The following is a 20,447-nucleotide window of genomic DNA, read 5'->3' on the forward strand; positions in this document are numbered from 1 at the left end:
CATGGTCATAGTACTAATATTTCTATTGAAATGCTCATAGAATGCCATATTAAAGGGACATAAAAGTGTAAAAATAAAATGTTCTGCTGAACACATTGGATGAGCCAATGACTTAAAGGCCCATGATACCCAAATGTTGAAACACTTGAAAGTGATGCAGCATAGCTATAAAAAGCTAACTAGAAAATATCACCTCAAGATCTCTATGTAAAAAAGAAAGATATTTGACCTCAAAATGTCCTAAGTATTCATACCCTATTGTAAAGGACTTTAAGCAGCAAATCATTATGCCTGTCCCGGGACCTGCAAGGGAGTGAGCCTCATGCACACTCGTTTTATTTCCCTATTCAGTTTAAGGAAGTTCACTATGAAATCTCATGAGATCACAGTAAAAGAGTGCATGACCTCAGCACTGTTGATGCTGATTTGCTGCAGTTCATTTCTTCATTTTTTTTTTACCTGCAGCTGGGCAGTAACTGAAGTATAACTTTTTACTCAGCACTTAGTCTGGTGAGCTGAGGAAATTGTGAGGTAAAATCCTTTTTTTTTACATAGAGATGCTCAGGTGATATTTTCCTGTCGGCTTTTTACAGTTATGCTGCATCAATTTCAAGTTATTAAGCATATGAGTATTATGTCCCTTTAAGTAGTCATCAATCACCAAGTAGTTCCTAGTAGTTCATTGCTTCTCCTGAGCCTACAAGTATGTTTTCAACTTTCATTGTTCAGATAGAGCCCACAATTTTAAACAACTTTCCAAATCACTTCTATTATCTAAATGTGCACAATCTTTATATTCACAGTTTCTGAGGCACCAGCTCCAACTGAGCATGTGCAAGATTCACAGAATATACGTATATGCATTTTCTGATTTGCTTATGGCTATCATATGATGCATATGGAGGGAAATAGAACAAACTTTAAAATTTATAATAAATCTACTAATTTAAAATTCAGACTACTGAGCATGTGCAAGATTCACAGAATATATTTATATGCATTATCGGATTTGCTTATGGCTATCATATGATGCATATAGAGGGAAATAGAACAAACTTTAACATGTATATGAAATCTACTAATTTCAAACTACTGAGCATGTGCAAGAATCACAGAATATATGTATATGCATTTTGTGATTGGCTTATGGCTATCATATGTTGCAGTGGAGGGAAATAGAACTAACTTTAAAAATTATCAGAAATCTACAACTCATTTGAAATTCAAACTGATTTTGCATTGTCTTATGCACTTACTGATTATGTAAGTAATTAAAAAGTCTCTTAAAATTTCATGCTTTATATGAACCATTTTAATTTCATGTCCCTTTAAGGCATGGGTTAGGAAAAAGATTTGTTTCTATATCTGAACAACACAAATACAGCTTGCAAAACGGATGCAAACTTTAATGTATGGAAGGAATACTAAGGTGATGCCTTGTAAATTTGTTCCATTTCAGGTTGTTACACCTCAAGCTCATGAAGGCTGTTATCTTAGTTGAATTGAAAGGCAGCGTCTTTATGCTGATCTGATAACCCTAAAGATTACAGAACAATTACATATGGTCTAATATGCCTTGTTGCTTTGAAAGCATTATTTTACTGTCTGGCGCCAGAACAAAAAAACAAATGGTGTGGCAAACAGGAAGCCCCATGACTGTAAACCACAGTCCATAACTACTCCGTGTAAAATCTTATTTCTTTCAGGTAATTGGCAAGAGTCCATGAGCTAGTGACGTATGGGGTATACAATCCCACCAGGAGGGGAAAAGTTTCCCAAACCTCAAAATGCCTATAAATATACCCCTCACCACACCCACAATTCAGTTTAACAAACTTTGCCTCCTATGGAGGTGGTGAAGTAAGTTTGTGATAGATTTCTACGTTGATAAGCGCTTTTCAGGTTTTGTGAAGCCCAGTTCCTCTCAGAGTACAATGAATGTCAGAGGGATGTGAAGGGAGTATTACCTATTGAATTCAATGGTCATCCTAACGGGGATCTATTTCATAGGTTCTCTGCTATCAGTCGTAGAGATTCATCTCCTACCTCCCTTTTCAGATCGACGATATACTCTTATATACCATTAACTCTGCTGATTCTCATTTCAGTACTGGTTTGGTTATCTGCTTTATGTAGATGAGTGTCTTTTGGTAAGTATGTTTCTTTTATTTAAGACACTCTCAGCTATGGTGTAGCACTTTATATTTAAAGTTCTAAATATATGTTTATACTTATATTTGCCATGATTCCAGTTTATCAGTATATTTCCTTTTTGCAGACTGTCAGTTTCATATCTGGGGAATGCTTTTAAAAAAAATTCTTACCTAAAGTTTTCAAAATTGACTTTTTTTTCTAATTTGTGGTCTGTATTAGGCTCGCGAGTGCGCAAAATGCTATAATTTATTGCGTCATTCTTGGCGCAAGACTTTTTTGGCGCGGTAATTACATTTGTTGACGTAAATTTGTCATTTCCGGCGTCGTAGTTGACGCTGAGTTCGTTCACGAGGTTGCGTCGCCTATGACTCATGTTTGCGGACGTTTTTGGCGCCAAAAAATATTTTGTCATACTTGGCGCCAAACTTTTTGACATTATTTAAGACTTCATTTCTTTTTGCTTCTGGTTGCCAGAGGCCTATTTTTTTGCATTTCTTTCCCATTCCTGAAACTGTTATTTAAGGAAATTGATCATTTTGCTTTATATGTTGTTTTTTCTCTTACATATTGCAAGATGTCTCAATCTGATCCTGTCTCAGAATCTACTACTGGAATCCTGCTGCCTGATGTCGGTTCTACCAAAGCTAAGTGCATTTGTTGTAAACTTAGTAAACGTAGTAACTGTTCCTCCGGCTGTAGTTTGTAATAGTTGTCATGACAAACTTTTACATGCAGACAAAATTTCTATCAGTAGTAGTTCATTACCTGTTGCTGGTCCATCAACATCTAATGTTCAGGATATTCCTGTTAATTTGAGAGAATTTGTTTCTGATTCCATTCAGAAGGCTTTGTCTTCCATGCCGCCTTCTAATAAACGTAAAAGGTTTTCATTCCGATTTATCTATCTCTGATGAGGATCTGTCTGGTTCAGAAGATTCTGCCTCGGATATTGACACTGACAAATCTTCATATTTATTTAAAATGGAGTATATTAGTTCCTTATTAAAAGAGGTGTTGATAGCATTAGATATGGAGGAGACTAGTCCTCTTGATATTATAACTAGTAAACGTTTAAATTCGTTCTTTTAACCTCATGTAGTTATTCCAGAGGTTTTTCCAGTTCCTGATGCTATTTCTAGGGAATGGAAGAGATTGGGTACTTCTTTTACTCCTTCTTCAAGGTTTAAAAAACAGTATCCTTTGCCTTCTGATAGATTGGAGTTTTGGGAAAAGATCCCCAGAGTTGGTGGGGCCATCTGTACTCTTGCTAAGCGTACTACTATTTATACGGAAGATAGTACTTCTTTTAAAGATCCTTGAATCTTATCTAAGGAAGGTTTATTTATGTTCAGGTCATCTTCTTAGGCCTGCTATTTCTTTGGCTGATGTTGCAGCTGCTTCAACTTTTTGGTTGGAAACCTTAGCGCAACAAGTACCAGATCATAATATGTATAGCATTGTTAAGTTGATTCAACATGCTTATAATTTCATTTGTGATGCCATTTTTTATATAATCAGAATTGATGTTAGACATATGTCTTTAGCTATTTTAGCTAGAAGAGCTTTATGGCTTAAATCTTGGAATGCTGATAGGACTTCTAAATTGACGTTGCTATCTCTTTCTTTCCAAGGTAATAAATTATTTGGTTCTCAGTTGGATTCTATTATTTCAACTGTCACTGGGGGGAAGGGAGCTTTTTTGCCTCAGGATAAAAAATCTAAGGGTAAATTTAAAGCTTCTAACCGTTTTTGTTCCTTTCGACAAAATAAGGAACAGAAACCTAATCCTTCCCCTAAGGAATCTGTTTCCAATTGGAAGCCTTCCTCAGTCTGGAATAAATCCAAGCCATTTAAGAGATCTAAACAAGCCCCCAAGTCCGCATGAAGGTGCGGCCCTCATTCCAGCTCAACTGGTAGGGGGCAGACTAAAATTTTTCAGGGATGTTTGGATCATTTCAGTCCAAAATCATTGGATCCAGAATATTGTCTCTCAGGGGTACAGAATAGGTATCAGAGTAAGACCGCCTGTGAGAAGTTTCTTTCTCTCACGCATTCCAGTGAATCCAGAGAAAGCTTAGGCTTTCCTGAAGTGTGTTTCAGACCTAGGGTTATCTGGGGTAATTGTGCCGGTTCCTTTTCAGGAACAGGGTCTGGTGTTTTACTCAAATCTGTTCATTGTCCCAAAGAAAGAGAATTAATTCAGACCAGTTCTGGATTTAAAAAAGTTTGAATCGTTATGTAAGAATACCAACGTTCAAAATGGTGACTATTAGGACTATTCTGCCTTTTGTTCAGCAAGAGCATTATATGTCCACAATAGACTAACAGGATGCATATCTTCATATTCCGATTCATCCAGATCACTATCTGTTCCTGAGGTTCTCTTTTCTAGACAAGCATTACCAATTTGTTGCTCTTCCTTTTGGCCTAGCGACAGCTCCAAGAATCTTTTCAAAGGTTCTTGGTGCCCTACTCTCTGTAATCAGAGAGCGGGGTATTGCGGTGTTTCCTTATTTGGACGATATCTTGGTACTTGCTCAGTCTTTACGTACTGCAGAATCTCATACGAATCAACTGGTGTTGTTTCTTCAAAGTCATGGTTGGAGGATCAATTTACCAAAAAGATCTTTGATTCCTCAGACAAGGGTAACCTTTTTAAGTTTCCAGATAGATTCAGTATCCATGACTTTGTCTCTAACAGAGAAGAGACGTTTAAAATTGGTTGCAGCCTGTCGGAACCTTCAGTCTCAGTCATTCCCTTCAGTAGCTTTGTGCATGGAGGTTTTAAGTCTCATGACTGCAGCATCAGACGCAATATTGTTTGCTCGTTTTCACATGAGACGTCTTCAGCTTTGTATGTTGAGCCAATGGTGCAGGGATTATACAAGGATATCACAATTAATATCCTTAAATCCCAATGTTCGACTATCTCTGACTTGATGGTTAGATCACCATTGTATAGTTCAAGGGGCCTCTTTTGTTCGTCCAACCTGGACCGTGATCACAACAGATGCAAGTCTTTCAGGTTGGGGAGCTCTCTGGGGAACTCTGACAGCACAAGGGGTTTAGAAATCTTAAGAGGCGAGATTACCAATCAATATTTTGGAACTCTGTGCGATTCTCGGAGCTCTAAAGTTTTGGCCTCTACTGAAGAGAGAGTCGTTTATTTGTTTTCAGACAGACAATGTCACACCTGTGGCATTTGTCAATCATCAGGGTGGGACTCACAGTCCTCAAGTTATGAAAGAAGTATCTTGGATACTTACTTGGGCAGAATCCAGCTCCTGTCTAATTTCTGCGGTTCATATCCCAGGTATAGACAATTGGGAAGCGGATTATCTCAGTCGCCAGACTTTACATCCGGGAGAGTGGTCTCTTCACCCAGATGTGTTTATTCAAATTGTTCAGATGTGGGGGCTTCCAGAAATAGATCTGATGGCTTCTCATCTAAACAAGAAACTTCCCAGGTACCTGTCCAGGTCCAGGGATCCTCAGGCGGAAGCAGTGGACGCATTGACACTCCCTTGGAGTTATCAACCTGCCTATATTTTTCCGCCTCTAGTTCTTCTTCCAAGAGTGATTTCCAAAATCATCATGGAACAATCGTTTGTGTTGCTGGTAGCTCCAGCATGGCCTCACAGGTTTTGGTATGCGGATCTTGTCCGGATGTCCAGTTGCCAACCTTGGCCACTTTCATTAAGGCCAGACCTTTTATCTCAAGGTCCGTTTTTTCCATCAGGATCTCAAATCATTAAATTTTGAAGGTTTGGAAATTGAACGCTTAGTGCTTAGTCATAGATGTTTCTCTGACTCCGTGATTAATACTATGTTGCAGGCTCGTAAATCTGTTTCTAGAAAGATTTATTATCGAGTTTGGAAGACTTACATTTCATGGTGCTCTTTTCATAAATTCTCTTGGCATCCTTTTAGAATTCCTAGAATTTTACAGTTTCTTCAGGATGGTTTAGATAAGGGTTTGTCTGAAAGTTCCTTGAAAGGACAAATCTCTGCTCTTTCTGTCCTATTCCACAGAAAAATGGCTAAACTCCCTGATATTCATTGTTTTGTACAGGATTTGGTTCGTATCAAGCCTGTCATTAAATCAATCTCTCCTCTTTGGAATCTAAATTTGGTTTTGAAGGCTATACAGGCTCCTCCGTTTGAGCCTATGCATTCTTTGGACATTAAACTACTTTCTTGGAAAGTGTTGTTCCTTTTGGCCATCTCTTCTGCTAGAAGAGTTTCAAAATGATCTGTTCTTTCTTGTGAATCTCCTTTTCTGATTTTCCATCAGGATAAGGCAGTTTTGCAGACTACATTTAAATTTCTACCTAAGGTTGTGAATTCTAACAACATTAATAGAGAAATTGTTGTCCCTTCTTTGTGTCCTAATCCTAAGAATCCTTTGGAGAGATCCTTACATTCTTTGGATGTGGTAAGAGCTTTGAAATATTATGTTGAAGCTACTAAAGATTTCAGGAAGACTTCTAGTCTATTTGTTATCTTTTCTGGTTCTAGGAAAGGTCAGAAGGCTTCTGCCATTTCTTTGGCATCTTGGTTAAAGCTTTTGATTCATCATGCTTATTTGGAGTCGGGTAAATCCCCGCCTCAGAGGATTACTGCTCATTCTACTAGGTCAGTTTCCACTTCCTGGGCTTTTAAGAATGAAGCTTCTGTTGATCAGATTTGCAAAGCAGCAACTTGGTCTTCTTTGCATACATTTACTAAATTCTACCATATCGATTTTTTTTTCTTCTTCAGAAGCAGTTTTTGGTAGAAAAGTTCTTCAGGCAGCTGTTTCAGTTTGATTCTTCTGCTTGTCATTTCAGTTTTTTTCATTATAAAGATTAAAACTTTTGATTTGGGTTGTGGATTAATTTTTTTTCAGCGGAATTGGCTGTCTTTATTTTTTATCCCTCCCTCTCTAGTGACTCTAGCGTGGAGTTCCACATCTTGGGTATTTGCTATCCCATACGTCACTAGCTCATGGACTCTTGCCAATTACATGAAAGAAAACATAATTTATGTATGAATTTACCTGATAAATTAATTTCTTTCATATTGGCAAGAGTCCATGAGGCCCACCCTTTTTATGGTGGTTATGATTTTTTTTTTGTATAAAGCACAATTATTCCAATTCCTTGTTGATGCTTTTTACTCCTTTCTTTTTCACCCCACTTCTTGGCTATTCGTTAAACTGAATTGTGGGTGTGGTGAGGGGTGTATTTATAGGCATTTTGAGGTTTGGGAAACTTTGCCCCTCCTGGTAGGATTGTATATCCCATACGTCACTAGCTCATGGACTCTTGCCAATATGAAATAAATTAATTTATCAGGTAAATTCTTACATAAATTATGTTTTCAGGATGCGAGTGACTCGCTCAATAAGACATAAGCAGTGCTGGTGGAGAGCAGGTGGTGGCCTGATAATGGTATGCTATTCTGAGTGGGGTTACATACAATCTTCATTCTTTATCTGTGCATAATTTAATAAAAACATCCGCTTATAGTAAAGCTGCATCTAGATAGAAACCATCAGGAAAGGGAGGGATTTATATTGTAAAAGGCATATTTCCTTGAAGTTTCTACATATTTCAAGAAGGCATTTGAACAGAAAATATGATAATACGAGAGTGTGGTAAAAATATTACTATAATTAATTTTCATGTATTACAAGGAAGCCAACACATGGGAAATAAGCCCTATATATAATTTTATATTTATTTACTGTCAGTGTGTGTGTGTATGTATGTATGTATGTATGTATGTATATGTATGTATGTATATATATATATATATATATATATATATATATATATATATATATATATATATATATATATATATATATATATATATATATATATATATATATATATAAAAACAAAGAGGGTGTCTCCAGCGCTAAAGCGGCTATATACAAATGTGTAGTTTACTCTATTAAAGGTTTACTATTTCATTGCAAAAAGGAGAAAGAGAATCCAAAATATATATATATAATAAAAGATGGCTCCTCTGTCTATTTATGGTATAAGGCATATACCAGTCGCTAGCTGCTCTTTGGCCATACCTTACTTCCTCTCTTCTTCCTATTAGCGCTCTAGTTAGGAACTGTTTCTATCTAGTTCCCTCTCTCTTCTTTATATATATGTGTGTGTAAAAGATAGATCTATTTAAAAAAAAAAATTAAATTAGTTTTTTACTTTTTATTGCTTATAACTATTTCTAAATTTGTATTTGAATAAAGTATGTGATAATTACTAAAGCCTTTTTAATATACATTCCCTTTTAGTCAAAGAAGGGATAATGGTGGTATACCAGGATAGGTATGTAGATACAGATATTAAAAGTTAATATTAAATGTTTACTAGCCAAGAAGGCTGCCATTAAAGGCAGACACTGTTTTCACACAAAACTACCAAAACAAAATTTATGCTTACCTGATAAATTTCTTTCTTTCCGGGCATGGAGAGTCCTCGACTTCATTTCAATTACTAGTGGGATATTCAACTCCTGGACAGCAGGAGGAGGCAAAGAGCACCCCAGCGGAGCTGTTAAGTGTCACTTCCCTTACCCATAATCCCCAGTCATTCAGCCGAAGAAAAATGGGAAAAGAAGAAACACAAGGGTATAGAGGTGCTTGAGGTTTACTCAAAAAAACTGCCAAATTAAACTTGAAGAAAAGGACGGGGTCGTGGACTCTCCATGCCCGGATAGAAAGATATTTATCAGGTAAGCATAAATTTTGTTTTCTTTCCTATGACATGGAGAGTCCACAACTTCATTCCAATTACTAGTGGGAACCAATACCCAAGCTAGAGTACAGATGATGAAAAGGGAGGGAGAATAAGGCAGGAAAATCTGAATAGAAGGCACCACCGCTTGAAGAACCTTTCTCCCAAAAGAGCCAAGGCAAAAGTATCAAATTAGTAGAATTTAAAAAAAGTATGGACCAAATGGTCGCCTTGCAGTTATGCTCCACAGATGCTTCAATGTTGGAAACACAGAAAGAAGAGACAGCCCTTGTGGAATGAGCCGTAATTCTCCTAGGATGCCATTGTCCAGCTGACTCAGAAGCTAAACAGATAACACTTCTCACCAGAGAAAAAGAGAAGTAGAAGAGGCCTTCGGACCCTTACGCTTACCAGAAAAAACTACTAACAGGGCAGAAGATTACCGAAAATCTTTAGTTGCTTGAAGGTAAAAAAAAGTTCAGCACGCCCAACATCCAGGATATGCAACAGAAGTTCGTTCTGAGAAGAAGGATCAGGAAAAACGAAGGAACAACAAATTCCTAATAGACTATGCTATCCGTAAACTACCTTGAGAAAAAAATTCCAACTTAGAAAAAGGACCTCCTTATCCGCATGAAAACTAAGATAAGGGAAATCACACTGCAGAGACGAAAACATGGTAACTCTGCGAGTAGAATAAATAGTGAACCTTCCAAGAGAACGACTAATATCCACTGAGTGCAAAGACTCAAACTGAGCCTGCGGTAGAACTTTAATCCTATTGCTACTCCATGGAGCCTTAACATTGATATTTAACACATGCCTGATTCTGACCAAGACCTGACTAAGAACAGATACTACACTTGATCAGACCAAACAAAAAACCTAGAAGCGATCCCTGGATTCGTGCTTAGAGATGTATAAACACTATACCTTATGGAAATCTTGCTAGATACTGGCTGAAGAGCCAGAAGCATGGAATCCATCATCCCTCCTGAAAAAAACACGCCTAGACAAAACAAGGCGTGCAAGCTCCAGGCAGATTGACTCAGAGAATCTAGGGAAAGAACTTCTGCAAGGCAACGCAGGATTAATAGAACCACCGAAAAAACACTCCTAGAATCACCAAAGCCTGCTTCTGTTAGATTCATTTAACATTCAAGACAGGAGGAAAACGGAGGAAACATGTAAAATAGACCAACGTTCCCTGTGACCACCAGAGTTACAGCTTAGATCCGTTTGCGTATCCTGTGATCTTGATCCAAAAACTGGAAGCTTGGCGGAAGACAAGATGTCCTTAGCTCCAACTCCGGAACTCCCCACATGAAGGTTATCACAGGGAAAACTTCCAGATGAAGGGCACACACCCCTGGAAGAAAAGTCAGTCCGCAGAGAAAATCTGCTTTCCAGAAATCCACTCCTGGGATGAGGATGACAGAAAAGAGATAATATAGAGGCTCCGCTTGTTGAAAAATGCGAGACACCTCCTTCTTTATTGAAAAAGGAACTCCACCCTGGAAGATATCCGCCACCCAAGTGACGATATCCAAATGGAATAATTATTTTGGTTGAAAACTAGCTATCAGAACATAGAAGATAGCTCTCGACTCTAGGATATTTATTGAGAGGAAAGACTCCATCAGAGTTGAAAAATCCTGATTCCAAAGGAAACTGCTCCTCAGCCCGAAAAGGCTGGCTACTGAGGTCACAATCTCCTAATAAGTTCTTAGGAAGCCCTGTCCTTGGACAGATCGACCTGAAAGAGCTACAAGTACAGACATCCCTAACCCAGATGTCTAAGAATGTCTTCTGTGAGAGGACCCATTAAAAACAGACAGATGGAAGTAGATCTTTCTGAGGGGAAAACGTGCACACAGTCCCCCACTACCATAGATTGTGCAGCCAAGTTTCCCACATGTAGGGGAGTCGCAGAGGAAAGCGGGCTTAAAGAGCAATGAACCAGCCTCGCCCTGGGAGTGCCACCTTAGTGATCATGGCTAAAACTCCCCTGCCAGAAAAGTATGGCTAATGTAAAATAAAATAGAATAGAAAAGGGCGTCTGAACCAGAATAATGTCCAGGCAAGGAGCCACCACAATACCCTCAGATCTGGCCATATCCAGAAGCACATTTAAAGCCAACAGAAGGATTTGAGGTTGATATGATAGGGCAAACTAAAGGCCACTATCCCACCCTAACTGAAACTGGAAAGTCAATCCAGAAAGACTAATCGCAGGAATATGGAAGATTACAAAGGGTAGGGACGAAAAGTAAGTGCTCCTTCAGGTCGATGATGGATATTAATTGACCCTCCTGAACTAAATGGAGGATATTCTCTATCCAGAAGAACAAAACCCTGATAAGAAAGAGATACCAAGAACTAAAAACAGTACTACACTTTCCAAAGGAAATAGTATCAAAAGATATTAGACAATATCACTGATGACATATAAAAAACTAAGCCTTAGGTGTGTGCAATGCTGCTTTTCCCACAAGCAGAATACAGACATTGTTGAAAATAATCTCACTAAGAGAAAAATGAAACAAATACAGGGAGTGCAGAATTATTAGGCAAATTAGTATTTTGACCACATCATCCTCTTTATGCATGTTGTCTTACTCCAAGCTGTATAGGCTCGAAAGCCTACTACCAATTAAGCATATTAGGTGATGTGCATCTCTGTAATGAGAAGGGGTGTGGTCTAATGACATCAACACCCTATATCAGGTGTGCATAATTATTAGGCAACTTCCTTTCCTTTGGCAAAATGGGTCAAAAGAAGGACTTGACAGGCTCAGAAAAGTCAAAAATAGTGAGATATCTTGCAGAGGGATGCAGCACTCTTAAAATTGCAAAGCTTCTGAAGCGTGATCATCGAACAATCAAGCGTTTCATTCAAAATAGTCAACAGGGTCGCAAGAAGCGTGTGGAAAAACCAAGGCGCAAAATAACTGCCCATGAACTGAGAAAAGTCAAGCGTGCAGCTGCCAAGATGCCACTTGCCACCAGTTTGGCCATATTTCAAAGCTGCAACATCACTGGAGTGCCCAAAAGCACAAGGTGTGCAATACTCAGAGACATGGCCAAGGTAAGAAAGGCTGAAAGACGATCACCACTGAACAAGACACACAAGCTGAAACGTCAAGACTGGGTCAAGAAATATCTCAAGACTGATTTTTCTAAGGTTTTATGGACTGATGAAATGAGAGTGAGTCTTGATGGGCCAGATGGATGGGCCCGTGGCTGGATTGGTAAAGGGCAGAGAGCTCCAGTCCGACTCAGACGCCAGCAAGGTGGAGGTGGAGTACTGGTTTGGGCTGGTATCATCAAAGATGAGCTTGTGGGGCCTTTTCGGGTTGAGGATGGAGTCAAGCTCAACTCCCAGTCCTACTGCCAGTTTCTGGAAGACACCTTCTTCAAGCAGTGGTACAGGAAGAAGTCTGCATCCTTCAAGAAAAACATGATTTTCATGCAGGACAATGCTCCATCACACGCGTCCAAGTACTCCACAGCGTGGCTGGCAAGAAAGGGTATAAAAGAAGAAAATCTAATGACATGGCCTCCTTGTTCACCTGATCTGAACCCCATTGAGAACCTGTGGTCCATCATCAAATGTGAGATTTACAAGGAGGGAAAACAGTACACCTCTCTGAACAGTGTCTGGGAGGCTGTGGTTGCTGCTGCACGCAATGTTGATGGTGAACAGATCAAAACACTGACAGAATCCATGGATGGCAGGCTTTTGAGTGTCCTTGCAAAGAAAGGTGTCTATATTGGTCACTAATTTGTTTTTGTTTTGTTTTTGAATGTCAGAAATGTATATTTGTGAATGTTGAGATGTTATATTGGTTTCACTGGTAAAAATAAATAATTGAAATGGGTATATATTTGTTTTTTGTTAAGTTGCCTAATAATTATGCACAGTAATAGTCACCTGCACACACAGATATCCCCCTAAAATAGCTATAACTAAAAACAAACTAAAAACTACTTCCAAAACTATTCAGCTTTAATATTAATGATTTTTTTGTGTTCATTGAGAACATGGTTGTTGTTCAATAATAAAATTAATCCTCAAAAATACAACTTGCCTAATAATTCTGCACTCCCTGTACACCCAAAACACAAAAAAAATATGTAAATAGTGACCCTACGTCACTAAATGAGAATCATCCTACATAAGAATAAATTCTTAAGAATTACACATACCAAGAGATATTGTGATCACCTTATAAAGATAAAGGGACACTTGTTAAGCCCCCATGAGGCATTAACTCAGGTCTCTCACGATGCATCCCAGTGACTTTTCACTGAGTTACCAGAGGGTCTCTAGATAAAAATAGAGAGCATCAGCAAAATGTATCCCCAGAGGTATAAAAACCCAAAAGGTAAAGAGTTATAAAGTAACCTCTAAGGACATGCTAAATATATCCCTTCCCCAACTATTATAATAGAAATAATATCATATAGATGGGAGATACACAGGATAAAAATAATACCAAATGGTACATATACTTTGTTAGCATAAGCAGAACATCTTGTTCATAAAACAGGCACCAGATTTCTACAATAATAGAAATTCAGTTGGATACCAGTAAACTACCAGTAGATTGCAGAAAAGTGCAGGGAATCCCTGCTAATCCCTATCAAAAAACGATCCTTGCATAAACAGGCAAAATAAAAACTCATCAGGTAGTCAACTGACCTAGCTGATAGTATAGTAAAAAACAGCACAAAAAGTCTGATCCTCTTATCACATTAAATAAAGAATATGCAGACTATATTAGTGCTTCCGTAATAAGGGCATATGTAAAGACCCTTCACAGATCTTGTTCTGGAAAGATATCTCTTATCACTGTCAGACATAAAAACTAAACCCTCTCCTTAACACCCTTTTTAAACACAAAAAATGGTAGAAAATGTACCGCCCTCCAATGGGAAAAAATCTAGACTACAGAGGAGATGGAGACGCCACAGCTGGCAAAATCACAACAAGAAGTAGGAGCCGATAAAGTGCTGCACCAAGAGTGTGACACACTGACACAGAGGAAAATTTAGGGCCCATAAAGGTTCAGACTCCCTCTCCTTAATTACATAGAAAGGAAACGCTGCCGTAACCGGAGGAGCCAAAAAAAGGAAAACTCTATACCTGCCCTATAAGTAAAAATTCTACCCAATTCTGTCCTTCTAAAACAACCCCTCCATAATTTAAGAGGACACGCATAAAGGGTACACTCGACAAAAGTGTCGCTATACCCAATAGACAGAACCCAGGCAGAACAAATATAGAGCATATAGGAGCTTTGTGACTAAGAAAAACCTGTCGCACTGCTGCTCCAACTAGGCAAAGGAGGATGCAGGGAACACCTAACACTAGACTCTTGGTGCCATTCTGCTCACACAGGATTTAATGTCGAGTAATACTCCAACATGGATCCCACAGAAAGAGATTTCTCCTTATGCAACGCAGTCCGCTCCGGTTCACAAATTAAGGGTCATCATCTGAACCAGAGTGCCTCCTATTCTACTTAAAAATACTCGAGGCGGGAAGTGAAGAAATTACCCGCACAAAACAAAGACAACGCCGAGATCGGCGAAACTGACCAGGGCCTCACCTTCTGTGTGAATTCCACTCTGTGCACACTTGAAGAACCCTGAGCGCCACCTTTGTACAGGACCTTAACTTGTGTCCAATATGTAAACTGCGTAACACACCAGGGGTCTACACAGAACCCCTCCATGGTGCCGACATTAAAAAAGGTGCCAAGGTATTGCTTGCGGCTGACAACCAGGTAAAGGATGCAGCGAACATAGCATAAAATAAAAAAGGGGCATACAATAAAGAAAAAGAAACATCCCTGCGACTTGCTGTGTAGGTTAGAAATGTCTAGCAAGTACGCTATGAGGCAAATGCAGCTAGAACTGCTACCGCACTTAAATACCTCCAGGGCTATCTGCGTTCAATAACAATTCCATCATTTTTGGACCTATAACTATTATTAATAAGCCCAAGTATTTAAACGTACAGTCCTCCTAGGAACTGTCTCACTGTGTCTATAACACCATAAAAAAATGGGGGAAGCATAAATGTTGGAAGTTAAGCAAAGACTACCTAGCCGTCTTCCAACTGCTAAAAGCCACCATTACTCTTACTAAAGAGTTTGCCATGGACACAGCATAGCCCCAATCCTTGCTTGCAGGGAAAAGTACCCATAAAAGGATTAAATATCTTCAGACACCATCTTCGCACATTCTCCATTGACAAAGGCAAAGAGAATGACTGGGGATTATGGGTAAGGGAAGTGACACTTTACAGCTCTGCTGGGGTGCTCTTTGCCGCCTCCTGCTGGCCAGGATTTGAATATCCCACTAGTAATTAGAATTAAGTTGTGGACTCTCCATGCCATAGGAAAGAAAATTTGTTTAGCACAGGGGTGTAACAATATGTAATGTGATATTAAGCTATGGCTGTCCTCTAGTTTCATTTTTACAGAGCACCATAACACATTTTCTGTCTAATTTTATTGCAGGTTAAACATGATAATTCTTCACAAATTGAGCTACTTAAAATCCAGCTTGCTGAATGCCAAGAAAAACTGCAGAGGTTAGATTTTATAGAAGAAAAGCTACAAACATTAGAAAATAGCATGAAAGGAAAAATTATTGTTGAAGAGGCAGACTGGAATAACCTTATTAGTCGGGTCCTCCTTCTAGAAACAGACCGAGAAGTGCAGTCAAAAAAGGTATTTCTTTTTTAATTGATTCCTCCCCCTCAGAGGTATGTTTATTATAGTGAAAGGTGGGAGATTTAAATATTGAGCTTTGATCTTGAAGCTTAACATGATTTATATTTATTTCTTCACACTAAACTATGGGACAAAATTTACCTATCCTGTCTTCTAACCTGTCCGCCAGGCATTGTGGCTAGAGGGCAGCAATACGATGTCCTCTATTATTGCACAAGCCACTGCTTGTGCAACATCATCCCCTACTTGTGCGCAGCTGTCAGTCACCTTGGTTGGACAAGTCTGAATTTTATGTCTGAATTTTAGACCTGTCCATAATTGCCAAAATAATTTTAAAAATGGACTCCCTCATGCCAGTGTATTATTTCTCATTACCACATTAATGCATAACCAGGATAGAATTGTACAACAGATAGCCACATGTGGACACATTTTTATAGTTATAGTATATTTCTAGGTTACTGCCTGCTTGTAACACTATCTACTACTTTAACTTTATTTACAATTAAACTGCTGTCCAGCTGTTTCTCTGCTGCTCTAAAGACACATCATAAGAAATAGGAGGTTAACCAATTTCAGTTGATGAATAATGTAAGCATTCAACCAAACTGTCTGACCCCAGGAATTAATGTTGGATGAAACAAAATAAAACTTTTTCATTAATCTAACACAGGTTTTTGTCTGTGCAAAGCATTGCAATGAATGATGGAGTCCAAGTTTAAAATAACTTTTAGAAGCAAAAAAAAACTGCTGCTTGTAAACTTCATTTCTCTTGTAAGGTGTGGTGTATCCAGTCCACGGATTCATCCATTACTTGTGGGATATTCTCCTTCCCAACAGGAAGCTGCAAGAGGATCACCCACAGCAGAGCTGTCTATATAGCTCCTCCCCTAACTGCCACCTCCCAGTCATTCTCTTGCAGCTCTCGACAAGGGAAGTAGCTAGAGAGATGTGGTGCATTAATGTAGTTTATCTTCAATCAAAAGTTTATTATTTTCAAATGGTACCGGAGTTGTACTATTTTAGCCTCAGGCAGAAAGTTGAAGAAGACTCTGCCTGTGGTTTTTTGATGATCTTAGCGGTTTGTAACTAAGATCCACTGCTGTTCTCACACATAACTGAAGAGATGGGTAACTTAAGCTGGGGGAATAGCGTGCAGGGTCTCCTGCTCTGAGGTATGTGCAGTTTTAATTTTTTCTAGAGATATGATAAGCTAGAAAATGCTGACAATACCGGATTTATTTAAGGTAAGCCTGATTACAGTGATTTAATAACGACTGGTATCATGCTTGCTGTAAAGGGTAATATTTTTGTTATTTACTCTCATTACTGAATAGATATAACGTTTGCTTGAGGTATATAAACGTTTATTACAATTTGGTGATAAAACTTTATTCTGGGGCCCAGTTTTCCACATGGCTGACTAGATTTTGCCTGGGGATAGTTTTTTAAGGCCCTCTCACTGTGAGTACATGTTGGGAGGGGCCTGTTTTCGCGCCTAAATTGCTCAGTAGTTTTTGCAGCTTGAAACATCCAGCTTCCCTGAAGGAGTCCCCTGAACATATAGGACCTCTCTAAAGGGTTTTTGTGCCTTCCAAAGTCCTTGTATGGGCAGGTAGGAGCCACAGTAGAGCTGTGGCATTTGCTTGTGACTGTTTAAAAACGTTTATATCGTTTTTTTTTTGTTATCCGGTTTTGAAACTAAGGGGTTAATCATCCATTTGCAAGTGGGTGCAATGCTATTTCAGTCTATTATACACACTGTAAAAATTTCATAGATTTTACAGCTTTTTTCACTGTTTTGCAGTTTCTGTGATTGTTTTTTTCTCTTAAAGGCACAGTACCGTTTTTATTTTTTGCTTGTTCACAGTTATTAAAGTGTTTTCCAAGCTTGCTGGTCTCATTACTAGTCTGTTTAAATATGTCTGACATAGAGGAAACTCATTGTTCATTATGTTTAGAAGCCATTGTGGAACCCCCTCTTAGAATGTGTACCAAATGCACTGATTTTACTATAGATTACAAAGACCATATTCTGGCTTTAAAAAATGTATCACCAGAAGAAATTGACAAGGAGGAAATTATGCCGTCTAACTCTCCCCACGTGTCAGAACCTATAAATCCCGCTTAGGGGACGCCAAGTACATCTAGCGCGCCCATTGCGTATACCTTGCAAGACATGGCGGCAGTTATGAATCATACCCTTACAGAGGTATTATCTAAACTGCCAGGATTGCAAGGAAAGCGAGACAGCTCTGGGACTAGAATAAATACAAAGCTCTCTGACGCTTTAGTGGCTATGTCTGATACACCCTCACAATGTACTGAAGCTGAAGCAGGGGAGCTTCAATCTGTGGGTGATTTTTCTGATTCAGGGAAGATACTTCAACCTGATTCTGATATGTCTACATTTAAATTTAAGCTTGAGCACCTCCGCATATTGCTCAGGGAGGTCTTAGCAACTCTGGACAACTGTGACACTATTGTAGTCCCAGAGAAATTATGTAGATTAGATAAATACTATGCAGTACCTACTTATACTGATGTTTTTCCAATCCCTAAGAGGTTTTCTGAAATTATTACTAAGGAATGGGATAGACCAGGTGTACCGTTCTCTCCCCCTCCTGTTTTTAAAAAGATATTTCCTATAGACGCAGCTACACGGGACTTATGGCAGACGGTCCCTAAGCGTACCACTATCCCTGTCGAGGACAGTTGTGCTTTTCTAGATCCAATGGATAAAAAATTAGAGGGTTTCCTTAAGAAAAATTTTATTCAACAAGGTTTTATTCTCCAGCCTCTTGCATGCATTGCCCCAGTCACTGCTGCTGTGGCTTTCTGGTTTGAGTCTCTAGAGGAGGCTCTACAGGTTGAAACCCCGTTGGAAGATATTATTGACAAGCTTAAGGCTCTTAAGCTAGCCAATTCATTTGTTTCTGACGACTTTGTTCATTTAACCAAGCTAACGGCTAAAAATTCAGGTTTTGCTATTCAGGCGTGTAGGGCGCTATGGCTTAAATCCTGGTCAGCTGACGTGACTTCAAAGTCTAAACTTCTCAACATTCCCTTCAAAGGACAGACCCTATTTGGGCCTGGACTGAAGGAGATCATTTCTGACATCACTGGAGGAAAAGGTCACGCCCTTCCTCAAGATAGGTCCAACAAATTAAGGACCAAACAGTCTAGTTTTCGGCCCTTTCGAAACTTCAAGAGTGGCGCAGCTTCAACTTCCTCTAACACAAAACAAGAGGGACTTTTGCCCAGTCTAAGCCGGTCTGGAGACCTAACCAGGCTTGGAACAAGGGGAAACAGGCCAAAAAAGCCTGCTGCTGCCTCTAAGACAGCATGAAGGAGCAGCCCCCGATCCGGAAACGGATCTAACGGATCTTGTAGGGGGCAGACTCTCTTCGCACAGGCTTGGGCAAGAGATGTCCGGGATCCCTGGCCATTGGAAATTGTGTCCAAGGGTTTTCTTCTGGAATTCAAAACCTCTCCCCCAAAAGGGAGATTTCATCTCTCACATTTATCTGCAAACCAGATAAAGAGAGAGGCATACTTACATTGTGTTCAAGACCTCCTAGTTATGGGAGTGATCCACCCAGTTCCGCAGGAGGAACAGGGGCAGGGCTTCTATTCAAATCTGTTTGTAGTTCCCAAGAAAGAGGGAACATTCAGACCAATCTTAGATCTCAAGATCTTAAACAAATTTCTCAGAGTCCCATCCTTCAAGATGGAGACTATTCAAACCATCCTTCCTATGATCCAGGAGGGTCAATATATGACTACCGTAGATGTAAAGGATGCTTATCTTCACATCCCGATACACAAAGATCATCATCGTTTTCTCAGGTTTGCCTTTCTAGACAGACACTACCAGTTTGTGGCTCTTCCCTTCGGGTTGGCCACGGCACCAAGAATCTTTACAAAGGTTCTAGGGTCCCTCCTAGCGGTCCTAAGGCCGTGGGGTATAGCAGTAGCCCCTTACTTAGACAACATTCTGATACAGGCGTCGACTTTTCAAATCGCCAGGTCCCATACGGACATTGTTCTGGCATTTCTGAGGTGGAAGGTGAACGAAGAAAAGAGTTCTCTATCACCTCTAACAAGAGTTTTATTCCTAGGGACTCTAATAGATTCGGTAGAAATGAAGATTTACCTAACGAAGGCCAGATTGTCAAAACTTCTAGACTCTTGCTGTATTCTTTATTCCATTTCTCGTCCTTCAGTGGCTCAGTGTATGGAAGTAATCGGTTTAATGGTAGCAGCAATGGACATAGTACCGTTTGCCCGCCTACATCTCAGACCGCTGCAACTTTGCATGCTCAGTCAGTGGAATGGGGATTACACAGATTTGTCCCCTCTACTAAATCTGGATCAAGAGACCAGGGATTCTCTTCTCTGGTGGCTATCTCGGGTCCATCTTTCCAAGGGGATGAGCTTCCGCAGGCCAGATTGGACTATAATAACGACAGATGCCAGCCTTCTGGGCTGGGGTGCAGTCTGGAACTCCCTGACGGCTCAGGGCTCGTGGACTCAGGAGGAGGCACTCCTTCCGATAAACATTCTGGAACTAAGAGCGATATTCAATGCTCTTCAGGCTTGGCCTCAGCTAGCTGCGGTCAGGTTCATCAGATTTCAGTTGGACAACATCACGACTGTAGCCTATTTCAACCATCAGGGGGGAACAAGGAGCCCCCTGGCAATGTTGGAGGTTTCGAAGATAATTCTATGGGCAGAGGTTCACTCTTGCCATCTATCAGCTATCCATATCCCAGGAGTAGAGAACTGGGAGGCGGATTTTCTTTCGGGGGAG

At 39.6% G+C, this 20,447-nt stretch overlaps 1 protein-coding gene and 1 non-coding gene across 4 annotated transcripts in view; one reads left to right on the plus strand and one right to left on the minus strand.

Moving 5' to 3' along the window:
• The window catches only part of CEP44 (centrosomal protein 44), a 245,139-nt gene that overhangs the window by 159,401 nt on the left and 65,291 nt on the right, over positions 1–20,447 (plus strand). For all 3 annotated transcript variants that reach the window (XM_053703837.1, XM_053703839.1, XM_053703838.1), the window contains one exon: positions 15,419–15,631. In XM_053703837.1, coding sequence (XP_053559812.1) covers positions 15,419–15,631 — 213 coding nt within the window. The remainder of the gene's footprint in view (positions 1–15,418; positions 15,632–20,447) is intronic.
• On the minus strand, positions 10,745–10,911 carry LOC128650560 (U1 spliceosomal RNA). Its single transcript, XR_008400854.1, has one exon. It is a non-coding gene; the product is annotated as a U1 spliceosomal RNA (small nuclear RNA).

Source organism: Bombina bombina, chromosome 2 (genome assembly GCF_027579735.1).
Source record: "Bombina bombina isolate aBomBom1 chromosome 2, aBomBom1.pri, whole genome shotgun sequence".
NCBI lineage: Eukaryota > Metazoa > Chordata > Amphibia > Anura > Bombinatoridae > Bombina > Bombina bombina.